Source organism: Chiloscyllium plagiosum, unplaced genomic scaffold (genome assembly GCF_037043375.1).
Source record: "Chiloscyllium plagiosum isolate Xiang-an unplaced genomic scaffold, Cpla_swu_hap1 HiC_scaffold_12, whole genome shotgun sequence".
Lineage (NCBI taxonomy): Eukaryota > Metazoa > Chordata > Chondrichthyes > Orectolobiformes > Hemiscylliidae > Chiloscyllium > Chiloscyllium plagiosum.
The window spans coordinates 52,028,565-52,050,431 of NW_028270150.1; the positions used below are offsets into that span (position 1 = coordinate 52,028,565).

At 41.4% G+C, this 21,867-nt stretch overlaps 1 protein-coding gene across 2 annotated transcripts in view; it reads right to left on the minus strand.

Moving 5' to 3' along the window:
* ccdc80 (coiled-coil domain containing 80) overlaps positions 1 to 21,867 on the minus strand; it is a 51,950-nt gene that overhangs the window by 18,389 nt on the left and 11,694 nt on the right. Inside the window, exons 2-3 of one of the 2 annotated variants that reach the window (XM_087992812.1) lie at positions 19,548 to 19,650; positions 16,961 to 17,094 (exon numbers count right to left, since the gene is read on the minus strand). In XM_087992812.1, the coding sequence (XP_087848938.1) occupies positions 16,961 to 17,094; positions 19,548 to 19,650 (237 nt within the window). Of the gene's footprint in view, positions 1 to 16,960; positions 17,095 to 19,547; positions 19,705 to 21,867 lie in introns of both variants that reach the window. The other variant, XM_043700868.2, reaches the window with a different exon arrangement.

The following is a 21,867-nucleotide window of genomic DNA, read 5'->3' on the forward strand; positions in this document are numbered from 1 at the left end:
ATTTCTCCATTCGCTGGTCCTTTCTGGTGTACATGTTATTTCAGTGCTAACAACGGTCATTGTTGTCTGGACAAATAGCCTTGCCTGTTGTCTTTGTATCACTTTGTCCATATTCAATCTGTTTCTCAATTGTCCAACGTACATGAATATAAGCATATGATGCCGCATCACTTTCTGACATGTTCGGATTGTGATATATGATGTGCTATTTATGTGAGTTATAATGCCATTTATTTTACTGTTTAGATTTTTAACTATTGTCATGTAGGTTTAGTCTGTGTCTGTGAAATGATTTAATAATTAACTTTTAAGTATTTCTGTAGCCATGGTGATTTCTTTTAAAACACAAAAAGAGAAAGAGAGATATCTCCTGGAGAATAATGGGGTTTTGTTGTTATTGAGTGAGCTTTATAAGTGACTAGGGATTCAGAATTTCTTTTGGTTTAATAGAAAAATCTATAGCCAAAGAAAATCCTTTTATTTTACTTTTGCAGAAGTCTTGGTTGAAGCTGGATATATAAGACAATTGCCCCTGAAGAAGGGAGAACATTTAGAACTGTTAAGAAATAGGTTACCTCACTGTAAGGAGCTTAATTTGAAACTCATGGACCAGATGTATTAGGTTAAAGCCCCGAAGGGGTTACCCTGAACCGTGAAGCTGAGAAAATCTAACCTCAACCAGAAGAAGAATCAAGGAAGCAGCTATCAGATTCTCCAGATTACAAACTGAACCCTCACAGTTAATTAAGCTGTGGTGAAAGAGATGTAAATTCCCTCTGGTATAAGTACTTTACATGAGTGCTGTTGGGATGAAAAGGCTTGTATCTCACTGTCTATTATGAAATCTTTAAATTTGTGTTATAAGTAAACAGTTTGCTTTATTCAATTTTTATTTTAGTTTGTGTGTAATAAGCTGCCATTTTATTGTTAAAACCAAATCTGCAGCATTGCGTGCATGTGTTTCAGTGGGAGACCTCGTTGTTCAAAATACTCCTTCATTATATACCATGTCCCCTGGATTAGAATGTATTTCTGATTATTTTATATGGTATTGCAAGGTTCGCTGAATTTTCTCTTAAATCTCAAACTCAATGAGCACATTTCTCCTTGCACACAGACCACTCAAGTGCTTAGAAAAAGTGAAAGCTAATTATGATTCCTTCTCAAGTCTGGGATCATTGCTCATTATTGAAAGAACTTTTAGATTTCTCCCAAAAGCCAACTGATATGGACTGTAGCTCTTAACCATGCATAGTGAGCTCTTATGCCCATGCCATGGTAGATATTAATTATAATTCAATTGGTCTGCAAAGATTTTATGAAGGATCTCATCTATTTCCATAGGATTTCTTTCACACATTTCGTTAATGATGGGACTTTCCACTGCTGTGTTCATTACCACAGTGTTCAGACTTTTACACATAACTCTTTTAATTATGTAATTTGGCAAATTCCCTACCACTGTCAGTTCAGAACTTAGCCAGTGTCCCCAGTCTGGTCCCCACCTATTTTTGAGTTAAGGCTCACATCACCAAACCCGAAGCAGGTAGAACTCTTAAAGTTCTTAAATTTACTTCTTTTTTATGCTATTTAAAGAATCTGGTAACATTTGAACCAATCCGCTTATTATACTGTGTTCATGCACTTAATGTCCAACTCAGCGCAACTGAATAAGTTGATAATTTCATTACTGAACAAATGCTTCTTGTAAATAGTACAATTTCTGCCTGATCAGTATCACCATGTTCTTATTCCAAACATTTTGTGCTATGCATAATTTTACAAACCTTGTTATTCCATTTAGAATATTTCATTGCACATTGCGTTAACGGTCTTCTGAGTCACATCTAAAGCACCTGTTGACCACATTCTGTGCATTCCTGGAGTTCATTCTTCTGTTATAGTTCCCTGATTCCTGTTGTCTGGTATAACTGCAAGAGCTGTCCCTACTTTCATTCCACTTAGTTTAGATTTTCCTGTTCAGAAATGTTATTACACACCTCTGGAACAGGTGAGACTTGAACTTGTGCTCCACCTCCTGGATCAGAGGTAGAGGTACTATCACTGCACTGTAAGCTCCCTCTTACTCAGTCTTACAGCTTGTCCAGACTTCAATACCACCTGTCCCCCTTCGTATCCACCTGTCCCCCTTCATATCCACCGAGTCAATTACTTAATCAATTGCTTAACTGTTTGCTATAATGACATCCAGTGGTTACATTTCTGGTGTTCCCCCAAACTCAATTTTAATTTAATCCCCTTCTTCTCTTCCTACCTTTTTCCTCACCATTGGTGGTACTGCATTGCGCTTGATGGTCTTTATATACAAATTGAGTATTCGGAAAAACGGGTAATTAGGTGGTGGTGGATAAGAAAGGAAAAGTACAATGGGTCACTTGGTGGTAGGAACAAGCGATTTAGTTGTGTTTAATAACATTTGAGTGGACATATTTTAAAAAGTTTTAAAAAGTAAATTTCCAATAATATACACTGAAGCCTCATTCCACCCGGTCTACTACAATAAACATCATTTCTAGCATGTCCTCAAATAAAATAGCTCAAGAACACAGTTGGATGAAAATTGATGCTGGTCAACTTAGAAAGTTATTAGAAAATGTGAGCATGCATTCGTGAAAAAAGGAGCACCTGAGAAGAGAGGGTTATTGTGGAAAGGATGTCTAGGAGGGAATTACAGAAGCTAAAGCCTATATGACTAAAGGCGTGATCACTCATGATGTGGCAACACGTAGAGATCACAGATTAAAGAAAGCAACATTTTTGGAAGGATGTAGCCTTAAAGAAGCTGCACTGATGGGGAGGGAGAAGACTATGGAAAAACTTGATGCTTAGCTTACTGTTGGGCCAGTTATATTAATAAAGCAATGTTTGGATATCTAAACTGGAAGATGATCTGCCTGTATAGAATTGTAGATAATAAGTTTTTAAAAGACACTCTTTTCAAAAATCAAACAGTTGCCCAAGTATTAGACAAAAAGCCAGAAGAACTGCGGATGCTGGAAATCAAAAACAAGAACAGAAATTACTGGAAAATCTCAGCAGGTCCGGCAGCTTCTATGAAGAGAAATCAGAGTTAACGCTTCAGGTCCAGTGACCTTTCTTCAGAACTGATGGAGACTAGGAGAAGATTGGTGTGTAAGCAGAAGATGGGGTGGAGGGAGGGGGGGAGAATAAATAATAAGTGGAGATAGAGCCCAAAGAGAGAGAAAAACAGTTGGACAGACAAAGGAGTGGTTAAAAGTCAGCCTGGGCGAATGAATGCCCGCTAATGGGGACTACAGTTGTGTGTGGTTGCAGCCAATCTGGTGACGAGGTCTGGTATGTTGGGGGTTGAGGTAAAGACATGGCCTCAAGCCATGAAATTGTTGGAACTTGATATTAGGTTCAGATGGCTGGCAAGTTTCCAAGTGGAAAAAGAGGTGTTCTTTCAGCTTGTGCTGAGCTTTGCTGGAGCATTACAGCAAGCCCGAGACAGAGATGTTGGCCAGGAAACACAGCAGTGTGTTGAAGTGACAGGCAAGTGGAAGTCAGTCTTTTTTGCGGATAGAATGGTCCAGCGGTCACCCAGTCTGCGCTTCGTTTCCACAGCGTAGAGGAGACCTCATTGTCAATAGAAAATACAGTAGACTAGACTGAGTGAAGTGCAGGTAAAGTGCTGCTTCATCTGTAAGGTGTATTTGGGGCTTTGGATAGTGAGGAGAGAGGAAGTAGATGGGCAGGAGTTACGGCTTCTGCCGGGGAAGGTGCCATGGACATTGGGAGTGAAGGAGAAGTGAATTAAGGTGTCCCAGAGGGAACAGTCCCTGCAGAAGGCTGACAAGGGAGGGGAAGGGAATGTGTGTCTGGTGGTAGCATCCTGCTGGAGATGGTGGAAATGGCAACTTACAATCCTCTCGATGTGCAGGCTGGTGGGATGATGGGTGAGGACAAAGTTGCAACGTATTAAGACTTGTTTTTTTTTTCATTTTATGACATATTCTTTCAGGAAAGTTTGTGTCAACAATTATGACTGACACCATGAAGCTCCAAGGATCACAGGTTCAACTCCATGGGAACGACTATACTCTGCAGGTGAAGAACCCAGTTAGTGACTACAGAGTAGAAATTACTGATGGTGTGCAAACCTGACAGGAACAGTAGAATGTGTTTGCTATCACTGAGTGAAGTTACATGATGTAATTCCTGCAACATTTGGCATTTACATCAGTTATGTAATCTGAGGCAGCTCCCACCTGCGCAGCAGGCTGCCTGGAGATCACTTACACATGAACATAATGACAGAACTAAAGGCTTCTGGTGTTCTTTAAAGGCATTGTATTCTGAAGCAGAAGACAATGGAAATCACAGCTGCCAAATCCTTGGGAAATGGAAAATTCTTGCTCACGCATAATCAGATTCAGAGGACCTGGGCTTGAACTCATTATGGATCCAAGAAAGGCAAAAAAAAATGCTCCAACAAATACAGGAACAATGGTAAACCATGAGTATACTGAATTGCAGAGCAGTCTTAAAGGGCCCAATGCTCCACTCCAGATGCTGTTTCCCACGTTTCTATATAGCTATTGCGGAATATCATGAGCAACATCTAAAGTACTGGCGGCAAATGCATCTGAAAAGATTCCATAGCAAGGCTATTCAAAAATATCCTATAAAAAGAAACTGTTTCAAGTGTGCTGCAAGCTTTTCTTCATAAACTGTTCGACATTTTTTTGCTGTCCTTTCAAGGCAGTAATATTGGTGTACAGTCTTACAGCCCACTGAATCCTTCCAAGAGTTGCTATTCTGCAGGTTAAATACTAGCTAGAACTTACATCTCAGATTGTACAACATATCAGAGGAAAATGTTGGGAAAACACATTCGGCCCTTAAATGTCCACCCTGCCCATTTCATAACGTAATTGTGTGCATTACTCTCCTCACCAGTTATTAGCAGCAACTCTTGGGAGAGGTGAAAATAAAAATAGCTAGTTGCAGGAAAAAACTAGACACTAATAAAGACTGTGAGACCATAACTACCCATGAAACATCATCAGAAATACTTCAAATAATCCACATCAATTCCTCTCTCATCTTTTCATTTCCACAGAATTACATAGATCCAAAATGTCCATCAAAGTCTTTTCCCTGGGGTCGGGGATTCCAGAACTAGAGGGCATAGGTTTAGGGTGAGAGGGGAAAGATATAAAAGAGACCTAAGGGGCAACTTTTTCACGCAGAGGGTGGTACGTGTATGGAATGAGCTGCCAAAGGAAGTGGTGGAGGCTGGTACAATTGCAACATTTAAGAGACATTTGGATGGGTATATGAATAGGAAGGGTTTGGAGGGATATGGGCCGGGTGCTGGCAGGTGGGACTAGATTGGGTTGGGATATTTGGTCGGCATGGAGGGATTGGAACGAAGGGTCTGTTTCCATGCTGTACATCTCTATGACTCTATGATTCTAAATATTAGGGGCCTGTGCTGGTTTCTATCTGACAGTTTTGAATAATCCTATTCATCCATATTTAATACTGGAAATCTTTCTTCTCAACTAAGTTGCACAATGGCCATTCAATCACTGTTCAACTTGATGAGCATTTGTGTATTGTTGTAAATGCTCCTTAAATTTCCTGACACCTTGAGGCTACGTTTTTGGAAAAACTGGTGTTGTTATAAGGAGGGAATGAACTCAAATTGGAGGACAAATCAATCCATGACAACTTTTTAAGACACCACAGTGGACTTGATTGAATATTAAAGTATTGAGAAAGTTGGGGAAGTGGGCAGGTGCAACCTGAAGTACAGGGCTAGTCCTATCCGATTCTTGTTACATTTTCATCTTCCCAACTTACTTGAAGGGATTCATTTATCTAGAATATAACTTAACTAACTTCTTTTGAAGATGCCACATTAAAGTACATATGTTTATTTGTTTTACAAGCCTGAGTAAGTCAGCTCAGGCATATTGCAGCGCTGACGAACGAACTCGAGGACCTTCGGCTCATCCGAGAGAACGAGATCTTTCTGGACAAGACCTTCAGCAATGTTATTACACCAATCATGCCAGAAGAGAGCAGACGATGAGGAAGGCGGAGAGGAGACAGGTGCAAGAGACCCCGGGAGAAGTACCTGTCAGGAACAAGTTGAAGCTTTTGGAAACAGAGACTGATGACACTGCCAGTTCGCAAGGCGGCCAAGTTTGTCAATCAAAAGTTGCCGCAGAGGCAGAGTGGAAGAGTCAGACATTGCACAGAGCCGTGGTAATAGGGGACTCCATCGTGAGAGGAACTGACCGGGGTTTTTGTGGCAGCAGACGGGATTTAAGGATGGTGTGTTGCTTTCCTGGTGCTAGAGTGAAAGACATCGCGGACAGAGTGCAGGAAATCCTCAAGGATGAGGGTGAAGAGCCAGAGGTGGTGGTACATGTCGGCACAAATGATGTCGGGAAGAAGAGGAGGAACATACTACGGCGAGACTTCGGAGAACTAGGAAGAAGGCTAAAAAGCAGGACATCCAAGATGGTTATCTCCGGTTTGCTTCCAGTTCCTCGGGCTAGTGTGGCCAGAAACAGGGAGATAATGGACTTGAACGTGTGGTTTGGGAACTGGTGCAGGAAGCAAGGATTTAAGTTCTTGGATCACTGGGGTACATTTTGTGGTAAGCATAAATTCTACAAGAGAGACGGCTTGCACCTTAATAGGTTAGGGATCAGCATTCTGGCAGGCAGGTTTTCTACTGCAACATCGCTACATTTAAACTAAGTAGCGGGGGGGAGGGGACAAACTGGATGTTTAAAAAGGAAATTGAAGGGAAAGTTAGAACAAGAGAAGTCAAGAAAGACAACTGTATCAATGAGGCAGAAAACTCGGAAAGGCATCATGCTGTAAGGTTGAGTGAAATAAGGGTTGATGGGAAGGGTGAGAGCAGTAACAAATTAAAAATACTATACATGAATGCACGAAGCATTAGACATAAGATGGATGAGCTTGAGGCTCTTTTGGAAATTGGCAAATACGATATTGTGGGGATAACTGGTACGTGGCTTCAAGTGGACGGGGTCTGGGAAATGAATATTCAAGGCGATACGTGCTATCGTAAGGACAGACTGACGGGCAGAGGGGGTGGGGTGGCCTTGTTGGTAAGGGACGATATTCAGTCCCTTGCGCGAGGGGACCTAGAGTCAGGGGATGTAGAGTCAGTATGGATAGAGCTTCGAAATACTAAGGGTAAAAAGACCCTCTTGGGAGTCATCTACAAGCTCCCAAACAGTAGTCTGGATGTGGGATGTAAGTTAAATCAGGAGCTGAAATTGGCCTGTCGCAAAGATGTCACTACAGTTGTTATGGGGGATTTTAACATGCAGGTGGACTGGGAGAATCAGGATAGTATTGGGCCTCAAGAAAGAGACTTTGTGGAGTGCCTCAGAGATGGATTCTTATCTGGTATTGTGTAACGAACCAGAATTGGTCAGAGACCTCGAAGTGAAGAAGCCATTGGGAAGTAGTGACCATAATACAATAAGCTTCAATCTACAATTTGAGAGGGAGAGGGTACAGTCAGAAGTGACAGTACTTCTGTTGAATAAAGGGAACTATGGAGCAATGAGAGAGGAACTGGCCAAAGTTCAATGGTGTAATACCTTAGCAGGGATGACCCTGGAGGAATAATGGCGGATATTTCTGTGTATAATGCAGAAGTTGCAGGATCACTTCATTCCTAAAAGGAAGAAAGATCCCAGGAGGAGGCATGGGCGGCAGTGGCTGACGAGGGAAGTAAAGAAACATATAAAGTTAAAAGAGAAAAAGTATAACATAGCTAAGATAAGTGGGAAAACTGAGGACTGGGAAGCTTTTAAAGAGCAACAGAGGATTACTAAGAAGGAAATACGTAGAGGAAAAATGAGGTACGAAGGTAAACTGGCCAAGAATATTAAGGAGGATAGTAAAAGCTTTTTTAGGTATGTGCAAGGCAAAAAAATGGTTAGGACTAAAATTGGGCCCTTGAAGACAGAAACAGGGGAATATATTACTAGGAACAAAGAAATGGCAGAGGAATTAAATGGGTACTTCAGATCTGTGTTCACTGGGGAAGACACAAGCAATCTCCCTGAGGTAACAGTAGCTGAAGGACCTGAACTTAAGTAAATTTATATTTGCCAGGATTTGGTGTTGGAGAGACTGTTAGGTCTGAAGGTTGATAAGTCTCCGGGGCCTGATGGTCTGCATCCCAGGGTACTGAAGGAGGTGGCTCGGGAAATTGTGGATGCGTTGGTGATTATTTTCCAGAGTTCAATAGATTCGGGGTCGGTTCCTGAGGATTGGAGGGTGGCTAATGTTATACCACTTTTTAAGAAAGGTGGGCGAGAGAAAGCAGGAAATTATAGACCAGTTAGTCTGACCTCAGTGGTGGGAAAGATGCTGGAGTCTATTATAAAGGATGAAATTACTGCACATCTGGATAGTAGGAACAGGATAGGACAGAGTCAGCATGGATTTATGTAGGGGAAATCATGCTTGACTAATCTTCTTGAATTTTTTGAGGATGTAACTCTGAAGTTGGACAAGGGAGATCCAGTAGATGTAGTGTACCTGGACTTTCAGAAAGCTTTTGATAAAGTCCCACACAGGAGGTTAGTGAGTAAAATTAGGGCGCATGGTATTGGGGACAAAGTACTAGATTGGATTGAAAATTGGTTGGCTAATAGGAAACAAAGGGTAGTGATAAACGGCTCCATTTCGGAATGGCAGGCAGTGACCAGTGGGGTACCGCAGGGATCCGTGCTGGGACCGCAGCTTTTTACAATATATGTTAATTGCTGTGGTTTTGTTCGCCGAGCTGGAAGTTTTTGTTGCAAACGTTTCGTCCCCTGGCTAGGCGACATCATCAGTGCTTGGGAGCCTCCTGCAAAGCGCTTCTTTGATGTTTCCTCCGGTGTTTATAGTGGTCTGTCCCTGCCGCTTCCGGTTGTCAGTTTCAGCTGTCCGCTGTAGTGGTTGGTATATTGGGTCCAGGTCAATGTGTTTGTTGATGGAGTTTGTGGATGAATGCCATGCCTCTAGGAATTCCCTGGCTGTTCTCTGTCTGGCTTGCCCTATGATAGTAGTGTTGTCCCAGTCAAATTCACCGTGGGCGGCACGGTGGCACAGTGGTTAGCACTATTGCCTCACAGCGCCAGAGACCCGGGTTCAATTCCCGCCTCAGGCGACTGACTGTGTGGAGTTTGCACATTCTCCCCGTGTCTGCGTGGGTTTCCTCCGGGTGCTCCGGTTTCCTCCCACAGTCCAAAGATGTGCAGGGTCAGGTGAATTGGCCATACTAAATTGCCCGTAGTGTTAGGTAAGGGGTAAATGTAGGGGTATGGGTGGGTTTCACTTCGGCGGGTCGGTGTGGACTTGTTGGGCCGAAGGGCCTGTTTCCACACTGTAATCTAATCTAATCTAATCTACAGCGGACAGCTGAAACTGACAACCGGAAGCGGCAGGGACAGACCACTATAAACACCGGAGGAAACATCAAAGAAGCGCTTCGCAGGTGGCTCCCAAGCACTGATGATGTCGCCTAGCCAGGGGACGAAACGTTTGCAACAAAAACTTCCAGCTCGGTGAACAGAACCACAGCAACGAGCACCCGAGCTACAAATCTTCGCACAAACTTTGAATATATGTTAATGATATAGAAGATGGTATCAGCAATAACATTAGCAAATTTGCTGATGATACAAAGCTGGGTGGCAGGGTGAAATGTGATGAGGATGTTAGGAGATTACAGGGTGACCTGGACAGGTTAAGTGAGTGGGTAGATGCATGGCAAATGCAATTTAATGTGGATAAATGTATAGTTATCCACTTTGGTGGCAAGAACAGGAAGGCAGACTACTACCTCAATGGAATCAATTTATGTAAAGGGGCAGTACAGAGAGATCTGGGTGTTCTTGTACACCAGTCAATGAAGGCAAGCATGCAGGTACAGCAGGTAGTGAAGAAGGCTAATAGCATGCTGGTCTTCATAACAAGAGGAATTGAGTATAGAAGCAAAGAGGTGCTTCTGCAGCTGTACAGGGCCCTGGTGAGACCACACCTGGAGTATTGTGTGCAGTTCTGGTCTCCAAATTTGAGAAAAGACATTCTGGCTATTGAGGGAGTGCAACGTAGATTCACGAGGTCAATTCCTGGAATGGCAGCATTACCTTACACTGAAAGACTGAAGCGACTGGGCTTGTATGCCCTTGAGTTTCGAAGACTGAGAGGGGATCTGATTGAGACGTATAAGATTATGAAAGGATTGGACACTCTGGCAGTAGGAAACAGATTTCCACTGATGGGTGAGTGCCAAACCAGAGGACACAGCTTAAAAATACGGGGTAGACCATTTAGGACAGAGCTCAGGAGAAACTTCTTCACCCAGAGAGTGGTGGCTGTGTGGAATGCTCTGCCCCAGAGGGCAGTGGAGGCCCACTCTCTGGATTCATTTAAGAAAGAGTTGGATAGAGCTCGCAAAGATAGTGGAATAAAGGGTTATGGAGATAAGGCAGGAACAGGATACTGATTAGGAATGATCAGCCATGATTATATTGAATGGCGGTGCAGGCTCAAAGGGCAGAATGGCCTACTCCTGCACCTATTGTCTATTGTCTCCCCACACTACTTCATCTTCCAGGACACATATACCAAACGATGTAGATAATGTGTTTAAGGAGGTTGCATCAAATAAGTTGTAATAAACTCCTGAAGAGGAGTAAGTGGAAGTGGTGGTGTAGTGGTATCACCGGATGTACTTCAGAAACTCAGGCTGATATCCTGGGAACAGGTTCAAATCCCACCACAGCAGATGGTGAAACTTGAATTAATTAAAGTTTGGGAATAAAAAGCCAACCACTGGCAACCATGTAACCATTTGTCAAAAATCCATTTGATTCACTCATTTCCTTTCAGGAAGAAAATTTGCTGTCCTCACCTGGTCCGGTCTACACCTGAATCCACAGCAATGAACATTATTCTGCACTGCCCTCTGGGTAAAAAAAGATGGACAATAAATTATGGCCTAACCAGTGACATCACAACTTATGACTTTTTTTAAAAACTGGAAATTAAAATTTTCTACTGACACATGGAAAAAGGAGGTCTGGAAAAGCTTTTTCTCTGATCATCCCTCTTACCAAGAGGCTTTGCTGTGGAATCTGAATGGTTGTGGTATGATAAGCTCCTTCGAAGATGGGAGAAAGAAGTCAACAACTTCCTCAACTTGGAGAAAATACAATTACAAGGACCCAAAACCTGAGGAGGACATGAGACCTGACATGCAACACTGACTTTTCCAGCCTTCGCCTACACAGAAAACCTCAGACTAATATACCTTGTATCTGCACTCATTCCTCTCTCCCCAGCATCAGATCCTCATCTGAACAGCCAACACCCACCCTCACCATCAGCCTTCTCACACCCATGCTGCACAGTCATCCCTACAGACCTAACCCTTCTCTGCTTCCCACATGACCCATTCCAAGCACTCAGAACTCCAATTGTCTTTCTTTGCAAAAGACAACTACACAAGCCTCAGGTGCAGCAGAGACCCAGATGTTTTTCTCCATTGTCCTAGTAATAGACATTTTCAGGGCAATCAGCAATATCTGTCAGCCTAGACCACTGGAAGGTAGACTTTGTCTAGGAAACTGTAGATGTCAAGAACAGCCCACAGTAAAGATGTAGACAGTAGTGCTTGCACATGTTCAGAAAGTTGATTCTCTGCCTGTAGACCCTGTGTTGGGGGGCCTAGCCTCCTTCCACCCTCTCTGCCATGTGGAATGGTATTTGGATGAGGAGAATGGGCACTGCTCCTGGAATTGTTGCTCCTTCTTTTGTTCCTCATCATAGATGCAAGGTTGAGCCCTTTGGCTTGTGGCCGTGCTGTGGTGAAGGTTTGTAGAAGGGAAGTGCAGCTGCCATTGAGTGAGGTGCTGGACATGTGTGAAGTCACGTTCAAAAAGTTAGGAATAACCTGGCAAGCCTTCTTGCTTGTCACCTGCACGAAGGAAGCTCTTCCTGTTACACATTTATATTGGTAATAGGTTAGGAAACAGGCAGCCTGCTATTAAACCAATATTGAGGCTTAAAACAGTATTTAACTATCTAATATCAAACTTAAATGCCTTGTCTGACAACTTCACAGGGCTCATCACTTGCCTTCAAGACAATCTAGGTGGAACCCAGAAGGTGGGATGACATTGGGATCCATGTTGTATTCAATTTTTGGAATTAAATCCCTGCTTGAACTCAAACCTGTCTTGTCTTACCCAAGAATCATACCCTCTAAACCTCAACATCTGTTTGTGATGTGATTAAGTAATAACATCATTTAGTTTCTCAATGGGTATAACTTCTGATCATGGAAAGGTGACCCACTGAATCATTAATGCCTATTGACAGATACTGACAAATTGATGGTAGTGGCAAATATCTGTGCTTAAAATCTAGCTGGTTAACACTATCATTTAATTACAAGGAAATCTTCCTAAAGTGACATATTGTTACCTCTGTTAATCTCTTCACAGATGCTGCCAGACTTGCTGAGTTTCACCAGTGCTTTCTGTTTTTAATTAAAATCTTCTTGATTTCCTTTGTCCCAGTTTGAACTTCAATAGAAATTGAAGAACTTTCAGTCCAGCCTGTAGCTTTTTCTCTATTTTCCTATTGACTGTGTCATAGTCATAAATGAAAGATTTGAAGGCTCTAGGGAGCAGATTATATCTCAATTGTATGTTTCACGAAACAAGATGCTGTTCCAAAAGTAATATTAATTGGATGGTGTGGGAATGTTGATCCTTTTGTTATTTTTCTAGGTAAAGTAAACATCCTTGAATCAAGTGGAATGTCGTTTGTTATGTTTAATTGTGTTGAGAACGTAGAACATAGATCAGTACAGCACAGTACACGCCCTTCAGCCCTCAATGTTTTGCCAACCTTTTATCCTACTCTCAGATCAAATTAATCTACATACCTTTCACTTTACTATCATCCATGTGCCTATCCAAGAGTCGCTTAAATCTCCCTAATGTATCTGAATCTACTACCACTACTGGCAGTGCATTCCATGCACCCACCACTCTCTGTGTAAAGAACCTACCTCTCTCATCTCCCCTAAACCTTTCTCCAATCACCTTAAAATTATGCCCCCTCGTGATAGCCATTTCCACCCTGGGAGAAAGTCTCTGGCTATCCACTCTATCTATGCCTCTCATCATCTTGTACACCTCTATCAAGTCATCTCTCATCCTTCTTCATTCCAATGTGAAAAGCCTTAGCTCCTTCAACATTTCTTCATAAGACATGCTCTCCAGTTCAGGCAGCATCCTGGTAGATCTCCTCTGCTCTCTCTCTACAGCTTCCACATCTTTCCTACAGTGAGATGACAAGAACTGAACACAATATTCCAAGTGTGGTCTAACCAGGGCTTTGTAGAGCTGCAGCATAACCTCGCAGCTCTTAAACTCAATCCCTTGCTCATGAAAGCCAATTCGCCATACATCTTCTTAACAACTCTAACTTGGGTGGCTACTTTGAGGGATCTATGAACGTGGACCCCAAGATCCCTCTGTTCCTCCACACTGCCAAGAATCCTGCCTTTAACCCTGTAATCTGCATTCAAATTCAACCTTCCAAAATGAATCAATTCACACTTTTCCAGGTTGAATTCTATCTGCCACTTCTCAGCCCATCTCTGCATCCTGTCAATGTCCCGTTGCAACCTTCAACAGCCCTCCACACTATCCACAACTCCACCAACCTTCGTGTCATTGGCAAACTTACTAACCCACTCTTCCACTTCCTCATCCAAGTCATTTATAAAAATCACAAAGAGCAGAGGTCCCAGAACTGATCTGTGGAACAAGGGTTCAGAAAAGATTTACAAGGATGTTGCCAGGATTGGAGGATTTGAGCTATAAGGAGAGGCTGAACAGTCTGAGGCTGTTTTCCCTGGAGCGTCGAGGATGAGGGGTGACCTTATAGAGATTTACAAAATCATGAGGGGCATGGATAGGATAAATAGACAAAGTCTTTTCCCTGGGGTGGGCCAGTCCAGATCTAGAGGGCATAGGTTTAGGGTGAGGGGAACGATATAAAAGAGACCTAAAGGGCAACCTTTTCACGCAGAGGGTGGTATGTGTATGGAATGAGCTGCCAGAGGAAGTGGTGGAGCTAGTACAGTTGCAACATTTAAAAGGCATCTGGATGGGTATATGAACAGGAAGGATTTGGAGGGATATAGACTGGGTGCTGGCAGGTGGGACTAGATTGGGTTGGGATATCTGGTCGCCATGGACAGGTTGGACTGAAGGGTCTGTTTCCATGCTGTGCATCTCTATGACTACCACCCTCTGTCTTCTGTGGGCCAGCCAATTCTGTATTCAGACAGCCAAATTTCTTTGTATCCCATGTCTCCTTACTTTCTGAATGACCTACCATGGAGAATCTTAACAAATGCCTCACTAAAATTCAAAGAACACCACATCCCTGGTCTACCTTCATCAATGTGTTTTGTCATATCCTCAAAGATTTGTGAGGCATGACCTGCCCCTCATAAAGATTATCTCTAATCTTGTTATGCTTTTCCAAATAATCATAAATCCTGTCTCTCAGAATTCTCTCCAATAATTTGCCCATCACCAACATAAGACTGACTGGTCTGTAATTCCCAGGGTTATCACTATTCCCTTTCTTGAACAAGGGAACAACATTTGCCAGCCTCCAATCATCTGGTACTGCTCCAGTGGACAGTGAGAATGCAAAGATAATTGGTAAAGGTGCAGCTATCTCTTCCCTTGCTTCCCATAGTAACCTCGGGTATATCCCGTCTGGCCCAGGGAACTTATCAAAATTTGTAGCTCATCCTCCTTCTTAACATCAATGTATTTGAGCAAATCATCACTGTCCTCACAAACAACAAGGTCCCTCTCAGTACTGAATACTGATGCAAAATATTCATTAAGGACCTTTCCTACTTCCTCTAACTCCAGGCACAAGTTCCCTCTACTATCCTTGATCATTCTTACCCTCACTCTGGCCATCCACCTGCTCTTCATATAAGTGTAGAACACCTTATGGTTTTCCTTAATCCTACCGCCAAGACTTTTTCATGCCACCTTCTAGCTCTCCTAAGTCCATTCTTCAGTTCCTTCCTAGCTACCCTATAGCCCTCTACAGCCTGTCTGATCCTTGCTTCCTCAACCTTATGTAAGCTTCCTTCTTCCTCTTGACTACATGTTCCATATCTTTTGTCATTCCAAGTGCTCCCTAAACAACCTCTACATTTCTGTTATGCATTTCCCTAAGAATATCTGATCCCAATTTATGCTCCGTAGTTTCTGCCTAATAGCATTGTAATACCCCTTCCCCCAATTATACACTTTCCCATAACATCTGCTCCTATCCTTCTCCATGACTATAGTAAAGGTCATAGAGTTGTGATCACTATCACTGAAACGCTCTCCCACCTAGAGATCTGATACATGACCTGGTTTGTTGCCGAGCACCAAATCCAATATGGCCTCCCCTCTGGTCAGCTTATCTGCATAGTTAGTCAGGAATCCTTCCTGGACACACCTGACAAAATCTACTACGTCCAAACTATTAGCACTAAGGAGGTTCCAATCAATATTAGGGAAGTTGAAGTCACCTATGACAACAACCCTGTTAGTTTTGCACCTTTCCAAAATCTGTCTCCCAATCTGCTCCTCCGTGTCTCTGTTACTAATGGTGGAGGGTTGGGAGGTGGTCAGTCAAAAGCTCCCAATAAAGTGACTGCTCCTTTCTTTAGTTTCTTACCTTACAGATTATAGTGATCATTCTCCAGTTCTCCAGAAAAGAATGTTCATATCATTTCCAGTGAGAAACCTACAGTAAGCAAGTTCTCTGCTCTAGCTGTGGCAATGATGCAATGCATTGTACATATAAGGTCACATTTTAGTTTATAGAGACTTTACAGCAGCCTTCATCACTAACTACAGGAGATGCAGCTGGAAGACATCCTAAAAATATATAACAATGTTTAGAATGATTTTGCTCAGTAAGGCTTGCTTCTTTGCTGTGGTTTTCAAAAACTTGGCTACTGTCTGTTGGACAATGGGTCTGGTGAAGTAATCTTTCTGGCTGCACTGGTATTTCTACAGCAATTTCTGTTTGGTTAGCATCAACAGCCTGCTCTGGCCTTTACTGTGAGCTCATCATTTCCATGGTTATCTTTTTATAGAGTTGTGGAGCATATAGCAGATGGTAATGATCTGGAAGTCTCTGGAAGGGCTGTTTCCAAGATGTCCCTCAATCTGCCAAGATATCTGAAGCACTTCATCCAGATTTCAATGTGTGCTTTATGTGAATCTGGCAGCTAATGATCATCTTTGTACCTAAGGAAAGTCATGGCCATGATTCCTCATCTGTGCCTAAAGTATAGATCTCAATTAGGACAGCAGCAAGAGTGGCCTCCATATCACTGAATCTATGAATGAAAAAGCTTGTCTTGGGAGTGAAATTGCTTTCCTCTTGCAAAGAAAAATTTAAGGAAGTTAATTTTTCTCCACAATTAACAAGTCACTGACAGAATTGAAATGTAATGCTATTAAAGTATCGCCAATTAAGGGAAGAGACAGGTATTCTCACAAGTGTTATTAGATTATGCCATACTGTTAAGTGTGTATTTATTGCATGACAGCAAGATGCAATATATTGATGGCCACTGCACCTCATTGTTCAGAGTCACATGTGATCAATACAAAATGCACAATGAGTCAACACCTCAGAGAAAGGGGAGAATCCTGGAAACAATAAAATTAGACAGCTTGATCGAGTTGTCAAATTACTTAGGCTGTCAATGTAATCAAACTGACAAATGACAGACTGTACAAAGATCATCATAACTAAACTGATGCCCCATATTGACATATGTTGAACATAAAATATAATGTTCTCATACCTTGACTCTCATATCCACATCAGTTAGCACCATGAAGAACTCATTTTCTGTTATCCCATATTCTTTGCGAAGTTCAGTGATGAGGCCTTGATCCAAATCACCGTGTCTTATATCTTTCACTGGCTTCTCATTGTCTTAAGATAATGAAACATATAACTAATTAATATATTTCTAAATAAGAAAACTGTTAAACTTATATTCCTTACTAAATGACATCATTTATAGTTTTTTATAAATCAAGTTACTTGATATGAACAAACAAGCATGGGTAAGCATGGTTCAAAGGAGTGCTGAAATCTTCCCATTTACACCCCTATCACAATATTTCACATAAATTGGAAGGACACCATTTATGCACATTGAAAGCCAGATTAAATAAAACACATTAAATTGTGTCAATCGTATCAGGAATACTGACAATCCAAGCCCTTTTCTTTCTGTTGCACTAAATGAAATAGTAAAATATAGCAAGACATCATTTTAACAATAATTTTGTCCAGTAGAATTCCACACTTATCATCTCAAAACCTATTTCAGGTTGTGTTGTGCATTTAAGCCTATTTAGACGTGCTAAAAGCATCCAGATTTAACTCACACAGATCACTGTAAGTGACAGGACAGGTAGAGAGGACAGTTAGGTAAAGCATACAGTATTCTCTGCTTTATTACAAGGACATAGAATTCAACAGCAAGGCGGTGATGTTGAACTTGTACAGGCATATGTTAAATCTTAAATGGAGTACTGTGCATAGAACTGGCTGCCACATTTTAGACTGCACTGGAGAGAGTGCAGAAGTGGTTTAAAAGAATGCTTCCAGGGTTGAGGAACTTTGGTTCTGAGGATAAACTGAAGAAGTTGGGACTGTTCTCCTTGAACATAAGAAGACTAAGAGGATATCTAATAGAGGTTTTCAAAATCATCAGCTGGACTGAATAGATTCAAACTGTTCCTATTTATAAAGGAATAAAAACAAGAGAATACAGATATAAAATAGTCTGGAAAGAGGCAAGGCTGATGTGTGTAAAAAACCTGTTCACTCAGTGAATAGCTAGGGTATGGAATGTGCTGCCTAAAGGTGTGGTAGAGGCAAGTTCAACTGAGTCATTAAAGATGGCATTAGATGATGATTTGACTAAAAATAACATGCAAAGGTATGAAGAAATAGCAGTAGGTTGGCACTCGGTAATGACCTTCGTTTGAGGAGCTGGTGTAGGCATGATAGGCAGAATGGCCTTCTTCTGTGCCATAACACTTTTGCTTTCTGTGAATAGTTTTGACCCCATCAATTTGGAGTAACCTGAGACCAGTTTCCAGAGCAGTTGTTCACTGCAAAACCAAGTTCCCCATGGGTTTTCACACAACACAAATGCGTAATTCTGATGTTGCACTGTACCTCTGAATGCAGTACCAACAGCACTTGTGAAGTTTAATGAGCAGCAGTTACACTGCATTCTTGCATTACTTTACTCCGTTTAGTGCAAACTCAAAAATCATAGACTTTTTACTTTCTGTTTCTACCACCAAGAATAATTGATGAGGCAGTTTTTTTACAGGTTTAGAAAATTAGTAGCATGAGATGAGGTTAGCCAAAGTTTAAAAATTGTGCATTACTACAGAGCTTAAGTATCACTGAAAAAAAGAGACACACTGTTGAAGTCTTTCATCTTCCATCCAGAACACAGATGCAAGAAAACTACATTTCAAAAGGAAGATAGTTTGTATTGTATGAGAAAAAGCTGTTCACTTGTCAAGATTTTAAAAAAACATTTAAAAATATTTTTGTATTGTGGAATTAAGCAGGATGAAACACCCACCAGGCACATGCCTACATCTTTATACCTATACTTAACAGAATTGTAAGTCTAACTTACACCCAAAAACAAGTCAAACTTGTCAACAAACTTGAAGAATGATTAATGGTGTTATTGTTGGTTTTGGAGCAGGGGTTGGAATGTTCCACAGGTTATTTTCTCCCAGCTCTTGTTTGCCCACTGTTGTGATCTATTGTCTTGCCTTTCATTCACAGTTCTGATAATAACATAGCTTGTCTAAAGTGAGCCCAGTGTTTCTTCATCCCCCCAGAAAATTCTAGTTACCTTTCTACTTGTAATTAAGTTGCCCTGCCTTCTCAGATGCCCACTCAAATAGGTGCAGAAACTATAAGATGTAGCATGATAATTGGACTCATCACTGCACTCCAGCAACCAATATCCTGACACACACTGCAAACTTTCGCCAGACTAAGGAATAACCCGAATTCATTTCCTCAGGAAAGAAAATTGTCTAAATATATGCAGCTACGTGAAAAAAGGTTCATATCATTGGCTCTCTTGTGTTTGCCAGAATGTGGAACTTCATTCTACCTCACAGACTCACATAACAAAAATCTACGTGGCCCCAAATATAAACTGCTGCTCTAATGTTTGGAGAAACCTGCAGCAACTATTAGACAGACAAGCACTGGACATCACTCACAAAAACAACACAAGTGCCACTGGTAAAATAATGAATATGCTAAAAATCACAACCATGAATCAGTTATGGAAGAAAATAACAGACCAAGAGGAAAAATACTAAAATACTGACCCAGCTGGTAATGATCAATTTTAATCGTGCTGTTATTCAAAGGTCCAAAAATGGTGATAATTGAGATTTTTCTTAGTGCCATTTCGCAGACGTGCTCTAAATACTCATCTCGCTGCTGTTCATACATGTTGTTTCTGTCATTTGGAGAGGTAATAAGCTATAAGTAAGAAGGAAAAGTTCAAATTGGAGAAGTAAAATAGTCTGAAGTTTCAATGTAAAGGAACACTAATATTTTAAACACAAATAATGTTCTTATGTATGTTACACCCCTGAAAATGTCATGCAACATTGCTCTGCAGGTGTGAAAAGTCTCACATCACATGTACAGCAATAATTTTCAGACTAACTTGTATTCTGCATCACAATAATATATTCAAGTATTGAACTTTTACTAACCTCAGTGACAACAGTCACTGTGAATTTCCAAAGGTTGGATTTGAAATCCTCCCCCTGCCAGACTGTCAGCAAGGGGAGAGAAGAGATGTAAAATATGACAAGTGCCCAGCGCACCATTTTTCCTAAGCCCTGACTTGTCCCTTCAACAACAAAGATGGGCTGATGGCAAAATAAGCACCCCGTTAAATAATTAAAGGTCAACTGAACATTTTATAAAACCAACTGATCGGAATATTAGACTGTAAAGGCCATATTACTGTTGACACGGCCAGTGGGCAGTATTATTTTTGCAGCCATGTTGAATAAAGACAGTGAGGTGACATGTCATTTGAGGGTTATTAGATTAGATTAGATTTTTACAGTGTGAACACAGGCCCTTCGGCCCAACAAGTCCACACCGACCCGCCAAAGCGCAACTCACCCAGACCCACACCCCAACATTTTACCCCTTCACCTAAAACTATGGGCAATTTAGGAGAATGTGCAAACTCCACACAGTCAGTCACTTGAGGCGGGAATTGAATCCAGGTCTCTGGCGCTGTGAGGCAACAGTGCTAACCACTGTGCCACCAGCTTTCTTGGGCATTAAGTTATACTAGCGCATTGGGGTCAGCATCTTCATTGCCTGTCATCCAATATCCATTCCGCACAACCCTCTCCTTGAGATCTCAGACCCTCCCCTCCCCTAAAGCCCAACACTTATTGGATTCTGACAACCATTCAGCTTCTTTGTCCTCCTCCTACTATTCCTGTGATACACACTAGTGTGCTCCAAAGGGCAAAATGTCCAACGCTCATCTAGCCTAGCCTAGCCTAGCCTAGCCTAGCCAGCATGTTATGGCTGGTAGCAGTTCCTTCCAGGATGGCAAACAATCTGCAGCAGAATGTAGTTCAAAGTCTGCATTCTGCCACTTCTGCGAAGTGTTTTTTGATGCTTAGCAGTGAATGTGTTACCATCATTCAGCAGACCACCAAGCACATTAACATCCTGCAGCACTTGTGAACATGCCACTTTTATTCCATAATGAGTGTATTACAATTGTGATCTAAAACTCTAAAGAACAGATGCTTTGAAGAAGGATAAAGACAAACATTTGCAAAATTAGTGTCGCATATCACTGAAGCCAACACGTGAATGATTTAAATATGATCATTGTCTGAAATGACTAAATATTGTTAAAGTTTAGAAATAAAACATAACCTGTATCCAATATTTATGCCAGGTTCTTTGAAATCTGTCAATTTAAAGAAAACTTCACATTATAATTAAGTAAATAGCATTTAAAACAATTGCATGTTTATGTTTTGAAGTGTAAATCAACAGTCTTGCTGAAGCCAGACAAAATTACAATCACAGTTTAATTTGTGATATGTTGGTGCCAGAATGTCAGTGAAGAAAACAGCAAAGTATAATCGTGAATTTTAATACCAAAACGTTATTGCATATAGTAGGGAAGAACTTACAATAGAATAAGCCAGAACCACAAGGCAATTTGAAAAATACTGTTGTGAAAAATATATTGCTAGATTTGGAACAAAGACTTTGAAACTTACAGTGCATGGATTGTTATCAAGAAAAGTATTAGGACTGTTGTATTTGGAAGTAACAACAGCCTAAATGAGTATTTCAGCAGCAAATTGATATGATACTAATAGCACAGCTTGCTTCACATAGAATGCTGAGATTGTAATAATTCACTGTTACCTGAGTCAGTGGCCAGAGAGGGGGGTTACGACGGTGAATGTGGAGTTTTGTGTGGCTCAGAAGGTGATAGCTTCAGTCTTCCACACGTTGAATTAAAGAAATTGTGCTTCATCCAAGACTGGTTGTTGAATAGAGATTGAATAGATTGGGTCTGTACTCATTTTTACATTTTACATGATATTACATTACATTACAGTGTGGAAACAGGCCCTTCGGCCC